This window comes from Sphaeramia orbicularis, chromosome 1, assembly GCF_902148855.1.
Source record: "Sphaeramia orbicularis chromosome 1, fSphaOr1.1, whole genome shotgun sequence".
Taxonomy (NCBI): Eukaryota; Metazoa; Chordata; class Actinopteri; order Kurtiformes; family Apogonidae; genus Sphaeramia; species Sphaeramia orbicularis.
The window spans coordinates 53,232,379-53,249,398 of record NC_043957.1 but is presented as its reverse complement, the minus strand read 5'-3'; the positions used below and the strand labels follow the sequence as shown (position 1 = coordinate 53,249,398).

At 39.0% G+C, this 17,020-nt stretch overlaps 1 protein-coding gene across 3 annotated transcripts in view; it reads right to left on the bottom strand.

The window, feature by feature from the left end:
* rgs12b (regulator of G protein signaling 12b) overlaps positions 1 to 17,020 on the bottom strand; it is a 52,090-nt gene that overhangs the window by 9,610 nt on the left and 25,460 nt on the right. For all 3 annotated transcript variants that reach the window (XM_030143728.1, XM_030143709.1, XM_030143718.1), the window contains exons 6-7: positions 6,903 to 6,924; positions 304 to 473 (exon numbers count right to left, since the gene is read on the bottom strand). In XM_030143728.1, coding sequence (XP_029999588.1) covers positions 304 to 473; positions 6,903 to 6,924 — 192 coding nt within the window. The remainder of the gene's footprint in view (positions 1 to 303; positions 474 to 6,902; positions 6,925 to 17,020) is intronic.

Below are 17,020 nucleotides of genomic sequence, written 5' to 3'. Positions count from 1 at the left end.
AGAAAAGTCAGAGTATACACATGTAGACACGTGAATCCTCACAAACTCACCTCAGTAAAAGAGTGAAAACTGTTATACTTTAATGTAACAGGTTGGTTCAGAGTCTTAGTGGTATACAGAGGTATTTCTAATAGATTTGATTTCTTGGTTGAAAGTCCATCGGATAAAAACATGTCTGACTTAGCTTTCATCACTGCAACATTAGGAAGGTTTAATTAAACAATTCTAAAGTCTCTTTCATAGCTGGAAATGGAGCCTATATGTCATGTGCATGCCAACACCAGTCATGTGCTGTTGCAGTACCGAGAAGTAGCGCACTCCCACGGGGTCCTGTAATAGTCTCTCGAAGCAGACGGCCCAGCTGGCCACTCTCCTCTCAGTGTGGCGCCGGTGGCTCTGTACACTGGGCAGGCTGGCATTACTGTTCAGACTGTTGTCACTGCTGCAGCCCTGCAGCTCCACACTGTTCAGTTCTAAACACACACACACAGAATTCATACATTTAAGACCTGATGCATTCTACTGTTTGTTGCTTTTACAACAAATACTTTTACGAATACAACTCCATTATTATTTAATTCAGTTGTAATGGCTCCTCTGCATTTCTGTTGGCGGCTTTTTTTCCCATCTGAGGGGCTTTGCCTGAAGGCAGCGCAGTCAGCATCAATGGAATTGAATTAATCCAATGAATCAAGCTTTTGCTATGTAAAAATTGTAAAACATGCCTAAATCATAGAATCAAGATTAGTGCTTCCTCTGGAAACCTTCCTGACTACAAAATTCTAAATGAAACCTGTTTGTTGTAACATATTTATTTTATTTATTTATTTATTTTTCAAATATATTTCTCCAGTCTTTACCCATCAGTGGTCCTTTACTTAAAACTATTCTATGAAACAATGCATGTGTCTCTATTTGCTGTGTTTTGGTTGTTTTTTTTTGCACATTTATACTTTAGAGCTTTAGTAACAAAAACAAAATCAGAGTTATGCTTTGGTCTTGATTTAAAGGACACAAAGAACCTTAAAACTATTAAAATTATGAATTATCCACAATCATGAAAAAAATGTGATTGAATTTTGTGGCCATGTTGTTCAACTCTACTGTGTACATATCTAGACTAGCAACTAATCTGAGACCTCTTCACCTCACATGCAATGCAGTTCTGTTTGTCTTTTCTGTACAAGACATCATCCCTGCAGCTGGCTTTTACTGCATTCTACACCGTTAACATCATATCTGACTGACCCATTTGCTTGAACATTTCTTAGATATATGATATGCTATGAATATGTGAACTTTACTCAGCGTTATAGACCAAGTAGAGCCGTTCAGAGTTACTACAGTAGACACACACATCTACCCATCTCTGCACAGTAAACAAAAAACTAAAATACGGAATTTTATATAATGTTGTGTGATCATGTTACCATGAAACCATTCTACAATGAGAAGCTAATAAATATTAAACATTTATTGTGCAGTCCTAATATCAATGAGGTAAGACTACTAAAATGTCCTTTTGCTTAGAGCAGACCTGAGCCATTGTCTGGATAAAAGTTATTATGATAGTGAATCACAATTTATTGTCTGAGTAGCTCAACCATGGACAAGTCTCAACAAGTTTTCTTATTAAGTAGTATTTCAATGATACATTTATGATGTGTCATGCATTTGCTTAAGTCAACCATTATCCATCTCTGCATCAATGTTTTTCCCCACCTACGGATCACAGTGTGTCAGCGATCTTAACAGATGAGCAGACTCACACAGCAACAAGATGAGGACACAGAAAGACAGAGGAACAGAGCTGATGCTGAAAATAACCCAAATTATGAGTCTTCAGGCAAGACTAACTGAAAGTGGGCTGCTCAGTTGAGATAAAATAAAATACAAGGACAGCCAGAGGGAATGCATCACCGATCAGGTGCCTGAGACAAAGCACATCCTGTAAATAAACTGAAAGAGCTGAAACTTGCCCTCAGCTAAAATCCTGTGTGATTTAACCTTTAACCCGTGGCCATTAACAGAACATTTCAGTGTCACTTCCGCTACTTCACATAAATTTTTTATCACTGACAGTTCTCAGAAGATCGTTTTGCAAAAAAAATGCTCAACCTGTTCCGTTTCAAACAGCATGGAAAGCAACTACAAACACTTTTAATGAAGTTGTTTTTAGCAATAGTTCCATCACACACTTTAATCGGGCTGTTCAACGGAATCACACCCCACCTCTACAAGCAAAGGAGAAAAGGGGTCATGTTTTTCCAAATGAAAGCGCATACGAGTAAAAGACTTTCTGAGCTGAGAGCAGGGTTGTCTAGCTGTGTTTTGTTACTCTAAATTAAACATTCTCTTCCCCAAAAACATTTAATTAACATCAAATAAGCCAGACTTTGCCTACTTATCTTAATAAACTAACAATCCAAACACAACAAATGTTTATGGCAAGTGCAATGCAGGGAGACTATGAAAATAACAATAAATGCATCATCATTCCTGCCTCATGCATTACTGAAAGATGAAAATGTTATAAATATAATGCTACATAAATACTGCATGCAAAACTACTGATTAAGATCATTTTAAATGATTTCCGAAGCCACACGTAAAAGTAAATAGTCTGATTGAAGAAAGCTCACGAAGGAAAGTTACACAGCCACAATAAAGGGGAATATAATGAAATGGAAAATAATTGCTTTCTTTTTTTAGAAGGTCTATCCAGAGACCACATTACTGCCTCGCTCCTGACTCACTTCACTGATAAGATATTATGGAGTTGACAAACAGCAGAGCGAAGGTACAGGCCTCTGGAAAATGCAAACCACAACACTTTATTATAATCATAAATGAATGTAAAAGGTGCTCGATCACATTTATATTAGTTCATCTGTTCCACACTGTTCCATGACGCAGGAATTACAAAACCGCATCTACACCTTGTGACATATTGAGTCCTCTGTGGCTATAATCTGCGTTTCTTTAGTTGCTGCAGAAGCACCAGTTGTCTTCTCACCTGGATAGAGCTGGTAGGAGCCTGTGTGATGCCAACGGGGCAGGTAACGAATCCTGAGGGGTAACCAAGCCCCTCCATCCATACTCACCCTAACAGGGCCCCCTCATCAACTCTAATGCACTAAGCAGAATACACACACACACACACACATATATATAGAGAGAGATATACAAAACACACACAGGTGTCAGCATCAGAGGGAGAGAGGGGGAAAAGTGGAAGGAAAAGGAGAGAGAGACTGATGGAGCGTCAGTAGAGAGAAACCTGGCTGACAACCGGAGAGTACAGAGAGTCAGGTCGCAACATGCACACGCACCTGCATGTACGTACTATCACACACACACACACACACACACACACACACGAATCTCCAGGAAGGTAAGCGATACAAGCTCACACAGGCTGCGAGATGATGAATTATTCAGAGTTGAAGGAGGAGGGAACTAGAAACGACAGAGCACACACAGATGCACGTGTACACACAAACACACACAAACTGCAGTATTGATGAGGAGCTTGTTAAAAGGTAGGCCAAAACTGACACTAATGAGGCCTGCAGCCCCCCCATCTAGTACACAGACACACAGATAAATGTGTGTGTTTCGTACTCTTATCTTGACTTCCCCGACAGATCAAAATGTGAATTTGGTAGTTAGGTATTTAGTACGGCACAACGCTAAAGATGAAGGAGCCGGGAAAAAGGGCTAGAATTAGAAAACAGATTCATGTGCAATGGTTGGACGTTTTACCAACTTCTGACACAAATTTATAAAGCTATCATTTCTGAGATCAAACATTTTAGGATTTTTTCAGGTAACAATATACTTGATTTCACTTTAGTCAACGTATCAAGATAGAGTTCACTTGAAATTTTGCTCTGATGTTTTTAATGTTTCCCACTTGTCTGCACGCAGCAATGATTCTGGATCGACCAATCTGGGAAATGCATGATTTTAAATCACATTTAGCATCACTTTGGCTTCCTGACCCTCACTGATTATGACATAGTATGTGATAATACCTGCTGGTCTCTGACATCATGCAGAGGAGGCACCAATATCAGTGTTTTCTAAATTGGAAATACTGATGCTGAGTGAAAAAAAATTCATGACATAAAACATTCGTTCCCAGCTTTGTTTGACATCCAGTTCCACCTGCCTAGTTTCTATCATGGTGAAAGATAGTTAATTTGATTTGATAATATCTTTTCAGTGTCAAAATAGGCAGGGACAATAGGCAGTGACATCTAATCCACAGTACAATACAATACAATACGAGAGACAAAATACAAAAATAGATGACTTCATAGTGTTTTATGTCACTATGGAAAAGTGATGCTAAAATATCATGGTTATGATGAGCCCCAGAGTACAGCGTTAGGGCCACATCTGACAAAATCTGAACAGTAAACAAATGTATCAGTCACACATGTAACCCTCCTACAGGTCTGAAAACTGTAGATTTTGTCTACCTTGTAAGCAAAGTCAAGAGAAGGTGCATAAATATATTCTCTGCTCAGTCCAATAAAATTACTATATGCTGAAAAGTAAATGAAAACTGCATTTCCCAAACTTAAGGTCAGGACCCACAATGGATGGCTTACTGGTTTTTATTGGGTCACCATTTAGGAGAGGGAAATACAGTATATAGTAATACTATGACAGGTAAGGTCATGTTCCTAATATAATAGAAGAAAAGTGTTCTCTGGATGACTTTATAAACATTAACCTCAGCAAAGGCATACAAAACAAAGAAGAGAGGCATCACACATCAAGAAAAACTGATGCAACAATACAAAAAGAAAAAAGTCAAAGAACTAATGAGACAAACATGATCAAGAAGACTGAAAAGATTGATATGACCTAAAAGACATAAGACAAAAGGGGTGGAAAAAAAATGTAAGAAGATAAAAATGTAAAAGACATATGATAAAAAATGCAACAAATAAGATGAGAATGGCATAAAAGCTGTAACAGGATAAAAATGATGCCACAATAAATACAAATAATACAAGTCAAACAACAAAAGGGATTAACAAAAACAAGGTAAAAGACTGACAAATCACATAAGGACACTTTTTGACACTGACACACAGTGGAAAAGTCAGTACAAAATTAAATGTATGGGAATTCATGGGTGCTCAAGAAACTCTGCGAGGAGGTATACAGATGTAGATCATCACACTTACATAAGGTAACCATTTTACCAAGTTCACAAAGTTATTATTCACAATATCTCTACACTGAATAAATTAAGTAAATTAAACAGATAATTTGCAGTGTGACATTGACAATATAAAGGGAACAAGTGTAACAAAGCTTATATTTATGATGCCAGTCAGTTTAATGCATTCAATTTAATACAAGCTTACTGAAAGGCAGTTCTGAAACATTGCAGAGGGGGGAATGGGCTTTAAATTTAGGTTCAGCAGTGCCCAGCTGACAGGAGTAAGGTCCTATCTTATGCAGAATCTGACTTGGAAGCACATGACAATACTAAACGGCTTTTGCCAGCACCCCATTATCAGTACCATCTCTTAATGTGTACTTCCAGACTATGAGTTGTGGACAACAGTGGAAAAACTACAGAAACAAACCATTAACATTTGCATAACGAAATTAGATTTACATTCCATGTTATCTCAGAGTGATAGGAGAAATAAACAAAGCAGCTTTACAATTTCTGCCAAAGTAATGCTGATGCAAAGATGCTACCACCATCTGCAAAAAATAAGTTGCTTACTGTGTGTACTGCCATGTACACACAGTAAGCAACTTGAACCCCTACATGACAAGGAAGCAATAAATGAACAAATTCAGTGGCATGCTGTCACACTTCCTTTAACGCATAAACTTAAAGGTGCGAAAGGAGCAAACTGTCCACTGCAATCCTATCCAATAAATACTCTCTCCCAGAGACACGTGGTGTGAAAAAGTATCTATGAACACTTCAGAGCTGAGTGAAAACAGGTTGTTTGTATACTCCTTTTGTCCTGTTTGTCACCTCCTCTTCCACTTTTTACCTTCCATCTGCTGTAAAATGCTCCTGGAGGTGTTAAGAGTATCACTGGGAGCTTTGTTTTTGTCGGCATGTGCTAAAAGACGCATCAATTAACTTCAAAATAAGGCTGATTTCAACACAGCATAAGCTGAATAAAAACACTGCCCAAACAGTTTGCAACAATAAGTCCACCAAACTGACATCTTGTGTATTCAATTGAAGTTAAATCTACGTTTCTCCAAATGCCAGCATTTAAAAACAGGCTATTGTTGTAACATACTGCATCTGATTAGGCTTGGAGTAGCTAAAACACTGTGTATGTTTCATCTCTTTATCAGCAGCTTTTTGAAAATGTAAGTCTTAAACGCCACTCAACTGTAACCAAAGCTCTTTGCCACAATCCCACTAATCACTTAATTATTAAAGTAAATGCAAAAACACAGCCTTGTCAGACTAATAGATCAATGGCCTGCCTCTGTAATTCCCAAATCTACACCTAAAACTGTTTTCACATTTGGGTCTTAATCAGGTTACAGCCTGCTAGCTGCACAGCAGTCAGAGGCGGGACAGATTTTGAGCAGGTCAAACCAGACTGTCTGTGTGACTGTATGAAAATAGTCAGATGTTAACAGGGTGTCAGCCATGAGCCGACACAGTGGGAAAACAACAAATGGCTCAACACAAGAAGTGATGTATCACCTATCCTTACTTTTTACATCCTGCTTCATAAATCATGACAAGTGAGAATTTAGTAGACAACAGTTAAAGAGACATTAAAAAAAAAAAAAAAAAAAAAAAAGACAGGTAAAATGGTAGGAAAGAAATGCAGATGAAGACTATGAAAAAATGGTGGTGTTGGTAAAGTGAGATACTGAAATCAACTCACCTCCATCAGAGACTGCAGCAGACTGTAAAAAAGCACAGAGAGACATGGGTTAGGTCCTTCGCTCATCACTCAGATGACACAGTACATGTGGGCCAACAGGCAGCTGCCTGGTCATGCACTTATGGAGCCGTATGGAGACACACTCCAATACACACTAATGTTTCCCATAAGATGTGGCAATTATCACACACTTTCACATCAGGCCACAGTCGAGTTAGCACCCACACTCATTGTCTTGTGCGTGTGGGAGGAATCATTTGTGAACTGGCTGTGCTGGCTTGACAAGAAACCTCCTCAGAGGGGTGTGGCTTGTGTGTGGAGATGGGAACTTTAGGTTCAGCTTAACAAGTGTGATGTTTGTCCGTATATACAACATTCTTGTAACAATACACAAAGCTTGTCACACCCCATTAACATAACCATATACTTCAGTTACTTTAACTGGCTCGTTAGCTGTATTTTTCACTCATAAATGAATATGCACCACATATTCAAACCAAATCTTTCTGTCCTAACACATACAGAAAACACACACCAAGCACAAAGCACTGGGAGTTTTATTCCAGACATGCTGAGGAGGGATGAGATCATTCAACACAGACGGTAGTAATGTAGCAAACTCTGGAACATCCATGAAATGCTCAGTGACTCAGAAAGAAAAAGGAGAGGAGTAGACAAAAGGGAGAAACGGGAAAGAGAGAAGAAAAGAGAGATGGAGACCAGAGTGGGGTGAGAGAAGAAGGGGGATCAGAAATTAAAGACAGAATGGTTTGCTAGAAAGAATGAGAGAAGAGAAAGAAAGATGAGTAACATTGGGTCTATGCTTCTTCAGCTAAAAATTGTGACTTTTAAGAAGCTGTGTATGGAAGAAGATTTAAGATAAATATGTAAAAAAAAAAAAAAAAAAACTTAACACAGTGATAAAGGTCTCTTGGATGACTTGCTTTTTGTATTATAACCAGAGCAGATATGAATGCTTCAACACTTCTCAAAGATCGATTATGTTACCCGTAGCTTTTCACATTGAAAAACACTGAATACAGTCACCAATACTGTGATGTTTATGTTTATCTGAAACTGAACATGAGCTTAAATAAACCAGTTTACTGACAGCTTCCAACAGTAATGTGACGTCTTATAAATATATATATAATATATAAAGAAGCATATCTTCTGAAATAAGCCGGTAAAGACTATGGAATGGAATACTTTATGGGTTGATTATTGCTACAGAAATATGATTTCTTGGTCATGCATTCAATGTGGGGCCAGGATTTGTGAGAATGCACATGCATTAACGCAGGCAGAACGTATTTCTGTGACAAGGGTCCAGAGAATCAAAAGAAAAACTCAAAAGAAGCTTTTAGAGCTAGAAATCATAACAGATCAACACCAGACTGTAAAATTTAAATGGATTCACATGTTGGGGGAAGTGTTCATTCTCTGGTTTGTCATTCAAAAATCTTCAATGAGCAGTACTCCGAAGTACTAATACACCAAAATCTACCTCACCTTAGGTTCAACAACATTCTGTTTTAACAGCAGCCCAGTCACCTCAGTGTATGTCAAACTGTTCTCAGATTTCCAACTATAGCCTCATTTCTTGCTGTAACCTCATTTGGGATATGGATGTAAACAAAGCTGCTCTAAGCCAGTGATGACGTGAACAGCTTGATGTAAAAACTTTTCATTATAAAAGCAGAGCAAAACAAAACAACACATATACATCCTGAAAAATGCAGACTTGGATCTAGTTTCATAATATTCTTTGAGACTATGTAACTGTACTTGATACACCACATATGCTAGTTAAATTCATGTGAGTCTTAGTTGTGTAGTCCTGGCCTAATGGCACAAGTTAAACACAGGGATGAACTATTTCAGACCGTCCCCTTTGAAGAGTCCAGTTTGACACCAGAATGTGAAATGAGATTTGATATGACTTTATAGCAGCTGATTGCGGTCGAACTGCTGCAGAGGACAAGACATAATGATAGAGGCACAAACCTCACCAGTGGAAAGTGGTTATCTGATCCTCAGGCTGATTAGAACAGTACACATTTCACATTTCATACTTCACACGTTTCCACAGCATGTGCTCTGTCTGTCTCTGATGTGTGTATTTCATATAGTCTCAGCCTATCTGTGCATATGGTCCACATCTGTTAGAGATGTCTTTTGTATGGTCGGTGCATTCTTCTGCATTTGTGAATGTGTGTGTGTGAGTGAACCCCCCCCCCACATCCCCATTAAGCCCCAGTGTGATCGTTTCCAGACGTACTTTGTGGTGTTGTGGTTTGGCCCCTACTCTGGGCCCCAAGTCCCCTCTCCTGTTTCCTCCCCTCTAACCTATTTCCATCCTTTTGTTAGTCCGTTAACCCCCTTTCTGATCATACTACTCTTTCTTCTTCTATCCCTGATCACCAAACCTCTTCCTTCAAACATTCTTTCCTCTGCTTCCCTCCCTCATTCAAACCCTTTCCCAGTGATTTCCAGCAGTGTTCCCTCCTCCTCTCCTGGCAGATCCTGGTCATTCCTAACAGCCCACAGGGAATGACTGGGGTTTTCCAGACTTTCCCGCTACAAACCTCTCCTCCAAAAGAAAGATCAGTACAGATGCACGCAACTGAAAAACTGATAATAGAGATTTGTGATACACAATATATATGAACTTTACCCAAAAATCCTGCCATATCAGAGTACTCTCTGCTCAAAGCCTGAATTACTCTCAAACCTTACATTTCTGTGCCACTGAAGGTAGGAATTTATTGCTTTGTCGTACCCCGATATCGTCTGCAGTTATTGTGTTGCTGATTCCTTCAGATACAAATAGCACTTTAATGCTTTTATGCATAATGAGTAAGTGCACAAACAAACAGATAAAAAGACACAGCAGCACATGACTGATGGTCATGATCATGTTTTTTTTTTCTACAAGGGGAAAAGTTCCAAACCTCAGAATGTGAACAGTTATGAATGGTGTGAATTCAAACTGATGGGTTCTTCTTATATCCACAGATTACTCACTACCATTTCAAACAGAGCTGAGCGGGCGTTGCTAGTAACTTTACTATATTCCTGTGTACACACCCTGTGAATTAAACTTTAGGGATGACACAAACTGCATCTTCATAATACCTTCCACTACAAAAAAGAATATTACAGCATGTTACTGGTGTTCAAACAGAGAGAGAGAGTTGACAGTTTGAAGATTTTTATAACACTTCACATCAATAACAACAAATAATATTGAAAGCCCACATCTTGATGACATATTTAAATGGCAAATCTTGACCAATCAACAATCCGAAACCCAAAGATATTTACTTTATATTATATAACACTGTAAAACCATCACATTTGCTAGAAACCACCAATAAAGACTAATTGTGCATCAAACCCCAGCCACAGCCAAGTGTTTTGCTGCATATTATCTCCCATTTTTTCCCTGCCTTTCTTGATACTCTACTCTATCTCTGTAAAAAAGCCTGACAAAGTCCAAAAATTATATTAAAAAGTTAAGAAGTTATGGTTTTTGAAAATGGTGGATACACACCACTCAAGACTGTACAGTCTCTCTTGTTCTGAGTCCTAAGAGGATGTGAATCAGCAGTCACACTGTGACTTACAGGATGATGGTTAAAACTCTAGCAGTTTAGCATTTAGCAAAACAAAACATATGTAGTCAAAGAAGAACATAACCAGTGCATTGGTTGGTTTTTCTGAGGATTACTGTTTTCTGAACACTGATAAAAGGAAAGTCTTGTGGGGAGTTGCACAACGAACACACATCACTGTTGCACAAAACAAGTCTTCTATCACATCCTCTTTGCTAAAATATAAGATGAATCATAGAAACCCTCATTGGTTACTCACTCATCTGAATGAACATGACTTACAATTTGCCCTTTCTTGGATTTGTAATAATCACCTGCTATTGGACTCATTGGAAACTGTGTGTTGTTTTGCTGTATTGTTGTAATGATCAAATAACTAAAACCAACATGTTTGCTTACCTCCTACTTCTGGCTCTCTCAATATAAATTATAACCAGGCACATGCTGTACCTGTTTATGTTAGGTCATGTATATGTGCCAGCAGGGAGGGGCATGTCACACTGTGTGGGGAGGTCTCAAGTGCTTTATTAGCTGTGACTAGAGGGAACAGGCTGGCTTACATCATTTGTTATGAAGCCTGGATGCCAGCTTCAAAATATGGCTAAACACAAGTACAAGTTACAGTCATATGTTCTCCTGGTTATCATAATATTAAGAGTTTAAAAGTCATAAACGTCTCCTTGAACCATCTGAACTTTCCACGCGTGTATGACACCTAAGATGGACTGGATGTTGATTCTTGGAAAAAGACATTCTGTTTTAAAGGATGAGACACAGAGCAGCCAGTAACACTCAACAGGGCAAATAAAAAATGTCTATCTGTGGGAAAAAACTGTCAGGGATAGGGCACACACTTACAGACAAAGACAACACTGTTTGTACCACAGGAACCTATTCCTGGCTCCATCATCGGAGCTGTAACTGCCACCTTTGGTAAGGAATGAGATTCTCCTTTTATGTATGCGTGGATGCGTGAAAGAAGGCTGAACATGCTGAAACACAGAGGAACAGTGAACACATGTCTATGTACCTGTCTGTAAACCTTTTCATTACTACAGGAGACCACGCCCAAAACTGAACGACTGGCACAAACACGCTGTCCTTAAAAGGTGACTAAGAATTCACAACACAGATTTACCAACTGCAAACACACACACACACACACTTCCAGCTGAGGAGGAAGCCAAGCAGCTCAGTGTATGTGTGCCTGTATGTTTACTTTTGAATATGAGGTGAATAGTGGCTGCCATTGAGGAGACCAGAGTTCCCCTGCCAAGACCTGCTGTAGCTTTAGCAAAGCTCAACAGTGAGAGGGTAGGATGAGGCGAACAAGCTGATTAGATTCTAAAAATCCAAAAGTGAGTCAAATGAGGCCATGCAGGTATAAACAAAAGTAAGGCCGGTTTCTAAGGAGAGGCTGCACAAATCCTAAATTTGATCAAAACTGATTTTCACCTATATTGAAGAACACCTACCGTTACCTAGATGCTTTGTTGATACATGCATATAGCATCTATTTATTAATTTGTCTAAATGCCTTACTTAGCATGAATATTTTCCACATTTTTCCCTCTGTATTCTCCAAATGACTACTTTTAGTAAGTAAGGAAGATGTTATACATGCCTTGAGAGCTTAATATGCTTTGCACAGTATGGACCAAAAGTGTATTTACTATAGAATGTATGTAGAACACATCTAAAGTCACTTATTAGGAGGTTACTTAAGGAAGACTCTTAACTACCTAGCAGTTCTATAATGCAGACACAGAGGTACAAGCATTAATACGGGCTATAAGATGACTAATAAAGAGCAAATATTTCACTAAAGTGTATATTAATAAAACATAAGTTAAAGGTATATGCTTAATACAAACTGTTACAGATTTTATAGGACGTAATTGACTAAATCGATAAATAACATACGACAGTTGGAGCCATCTCAACAGCTACCACACAAAAATGTCAAAAACCTAATTACTTATTCCAAAGCCACATTACTGTGTGAGCATCTCTGGAACTCAAGGATAATGTCTAAATCCCTGCGATGCATTCGGAAATCAATATCCACTCTCTACGCAGCAAAGGAATGCAGATAATGTTTGTTTCCCTACAATGGAGCCACACAGGAGATGTGACTCAGAGGCTGTGCTGCTGATAAATGTCTGTTTTACTTGGCTCCTCGCCCTAAATGCATCACCATCGCACAGACTGAAGAGGGAACAGACACAAACACAATACAATCTGATTGAATAGGTCTGTCTGAACACTCATGCAGCTGCCAGTCAACACGCTAAATTAAGAGAATTTCACAAGAACAGAGAGAGTCAGGTCTAGTTGTCTTTCTGTTGTGAAACTACAGTGTCCTCCTCACTTTCCTTTAAGAATACTGACTCTGTCTCAGTCTCTGGCCCCGTGTCTTCCTCTCTCACTCTGTCTCCAGCTCTAACCCAAAACATATTTCATAAAAGAGGAAATACCCTGGAGATGTCAATTCTTCTGAGATGTGTGTCTAAAGGAGACACCTTTAGACACACATCTCATTCATATCACCAAACAATCCCTCACTGATAAAAACACTTTTGCCTCTTCCCCCATGGCACCACTTCATTATGTCTTTGATTTCATCCTTCTGTCTACACCACCTCTACACCCTTGTGTTTTCCCACTTGTAGGAAGTAAAAGGTTATGAATTCCTCTGTCTCTAAGTGTAATTTTCTTTCTTCCATCTGTCCTTGTCTCCTTTGACTTATAGTGACCAGAATAATAGCCATATGTCCAGAGGGCAGCACTAAATGCCATTCTCTTTCCCCTTTTCTCGTTCCCTTCCCTCTCAGAGTAAGCTCAAGCTTGAGGACAGCATTAAAAGCTTGCCAATGAGAAAAAAGTGCTGCTGAATTTTTGTAATGGATGCTAGACTTTTCCATTTGTAGTTGCCTAACACCCAGACATTGCTTTATTTGCTTTACCCTCTTTTGTCTTATAAATGAGTGGATGTTTGAATGTCTAAATTCATCAACGGTTCACTTGACTTCTCTGTATATAAATAACTGAGTAGATGAAAAAGTGATAAAACAGCCAAATCTTCCCTTTCATACACATCCTGACACTCAAAGTACATTTCTCTATGTGATAAAGCAATGGCAATGGGTGTGATTACTACTCACTGTATTGAAGTTCCAGACCCGCTTGAAGGAGAGCCTCTTCCTCAGGCTCATCCTGCTCTCCTCTCACAGAGGAGGAAACCTACTGATTCTTCACTCTACATATCCAAGACACACAGCACATAAGCATTCACACAATCACACACAAACACATGCCGACACTGACACAGCTTCTTTATAAGCTACAAGTGCGGCAGACTCATGGAGACAACTGACTTGGATAGATCCATGTCTCAGCACATCTGTCACACACACACACACACATACCTGCCTTCAACTGAGCTTCAGCTCTCTGCTTAAGCTGGACGAACTACTGCTAACATGTTATTTACCTCCTGCTACATTCTATACTGCTCTCGTTTGTCTTTCTCTCTTACACACACATACACTCTCTCCTCCACACGCAGGTCTGACAGACTGACGGCAAAGTTCCATTCTCCTGAAGACACATACACACAGCTCCGTTTCCATAGTGACACGCCCCCATCAGGCAGAAGTACTACCGAGAAGGGGAGGGAACAAAGCCAGTCAGCCTGCCAATCAAAACGCAGCATGACCCTTACCTCTTGCAGCCCTCCTAACTTCTCCCTGTTCAAATCACACACAGCCAGGTTTAATCCAATTCCACTGATCTGAGTTTGTGACTTTAAAGTCATTTGAGCAATAAACTGTTTCTTGTTTTGTGTACAATGAGAACAGATGGATAAAAGTGGCAGGGATAAAGAAGAGTTTCATGTTCCGTGTCCACTTCTCTCTGTGCAGGTTTTCTCAAAGTTGAAGTGAAAACAAAGGCCACTTTACTGGACACAATAACCTACTTTTAACTCTCTCCCTCACACTCACAGGCATACAAAGACTGCAATTTAATTTGTGCACATGGCCTTGAGCCTACACCTAGCTCCCCCTAATTTCCTGTTTCAGCAAAAAAAGAGACTTTCTCTTCCACCTTCTTTCACACACATCAACTGCGTCTTTGATGCCACTGTCTTTGACTGTGATGACTTAATAATTCAGTGGTAGCAGAGCATGTACAGTAAATGAGTGTAAAATCTGTGTGTATTTGTTTAAGTTTGAGTGGGGCTGGGCTGGTAGTGGGAGTGTAAGTGTGACTGCATTGTGTTTGTATGACCTTAAAGGCTAAAGGTTAAAAAGTTAACTGGCTTTTTGTTGTCCCTGTTGGGAAATTCAGTTTCTTTGGTCATTTTACCGAGTCTAAAACACTTATTACCTTGCATTAGCAATTAGCACACAGTAGGAGCAATGAGCTGCCATTGAAGGTGCTCAAGAACCAAGTCCAGATCTTCATCAGCTCTTTGGTCAATGGAACTGAGGAGAATGAACCTGTATGTTAACCTGTTTTTAATGGTGGGGAACACATGAGGACCTGGACGAAACCTGGGTGGTGTAGAGAGAACAGATAGTCAGCTGAGAAAGACTCCAGTCCATACTGAACACAGAACCTTCTTGCTGTGAGGCGGCAGAGCTAATCAGTACATCATTGCACTGCCAGCAAATAGTCAAATTGAAGCTGAAAAAGTAAAGCTGCACAAATGAATTGAATCACAATGGTGAGATCAGTCTGTTTACATATCTTGTGTAAAACATTCAAAAATTAAGGTCACTGCATTGTTTTGTACTGCTTTGAAGTTTTAGTGTATTTTATGTCTGAGTTGCCAAAATACACATTTCAAAATGATCAAGAACTTGAAAACTACAACGTCAACAACAACTGAAATATGACTTTTTAATCAAATCATGCAGAACATATCATAATTCAGTTGATCTAAGAAAAAAATAGAATAGAATAGAATAGAATAGAATAGAATAGAATAGAATAGAATAGAATAGAATAGAATAGAATAGAATAGAATAGAATAGAATAGAATGTCACAGTACAATGGCTATACAACGAAACTGGGTAGAGCTTACCCTCTTCAGCGCCAAAAAATAAAAGGACAAATAGCAATAAATAAGTCATCCAATAAGATCAAACAAACAAAATCAAATGAGACTTTTCTTGACTATGTTTTCAGGCTGTAAAACATTCTGGAGGTTTTGATGCTCAGATGTGATTGCAGACAACTAGAAAGTTAAATATGCACTTTATTTATTTATTTATTTATTTATTTAATCACTGTGGAGATTTTGCCAGACATGATTTCTACTGCTCTACTCTGTGGCTCAACAAAGACGCATCATGACAGCTCCCATAACTGTAGAACTTTGGCTTTACTTTTCTGTAATGTCATGAAACATAAATGTGGTACCTACTTCTGTCTAGAGAGAGAGAGCTGCAGAGTGAGGGTGTGTATTTTAAGATTTCTATGATTTTTCTGCTGATTTCTGCCTCCCGTAGTTTTACAAGGTCTAGTATATAAGATATAAGATTTAGATCCAATTGCAGAAATTGAGTATTACATCCATAATTCCCTCTTCATTATATCTACAGATGAAGTTAATATTCCTATAACTACAAAACCCAGAATAGTGAAAACAAACAGAGAGGCTTGATATCAATTTTATGTGTGTATTGCTTTCCTTTCACACCACAGTCATTTCTTGTGTTTAGGTAAAAAAAAACTATTTGTTAGACCGCAGAATGTGGCACTCAAAGACATCAAAGAGCTTAGCTACACCCAATAAAATCTGGAAACAGGTAAATGCTAAGAGTGAAGTGAGGCTGTTACTATAGGGCATGTGTTCAGTAGAATTTTTCTCTATTTATTTCAAATTTTTAAAAAAAATCTCCCTTTGAAGACTGGTAGACCCAAACAAAACACATTCACTGCCCTCTTTTCAGCACCACAAGCACCATTTTAAGGCTGTGGAGCTCAAAATGCTGTGCCATATTGTTGTTAAAGTTAATGTTAACCTTCCATGTCCCTGTATCATAGCAACATCAGGGAAGGCTCCAGCACTCAGTCTCCAACCACCACCACCATCCCCCCCCCCACTCACAAAACACCAAGACTGCCAGCACACTAATTACTAGTGCTTCTGGTGCTACAGAGGCTGTCCATTGGAGCCCTAATTTTCAAAATGTCCCAGTTTGCTTGGTTCAACTAATTATATCAAATGCACCTCAGACACCATTAAAGCCACACTGTGCAATTCTCGGGGACTCTATTTCAAAGCATCTCACTGTGTTCCTTCACACATTTCACAGGCCAGGAAGAACTTGAAGTGGTTTATGAGTAACTTCTGCTCAGATCCACAACATATATATATCACTGGAGTGCCAGAGCTGCACACAGGATGAGTGGGATTAGAAAAGGTTTACCTTGGCTAACTCCACATCCTGATGAAAGAAGGAGGAGAAGAAGGGAGAAGAAAACAAAAG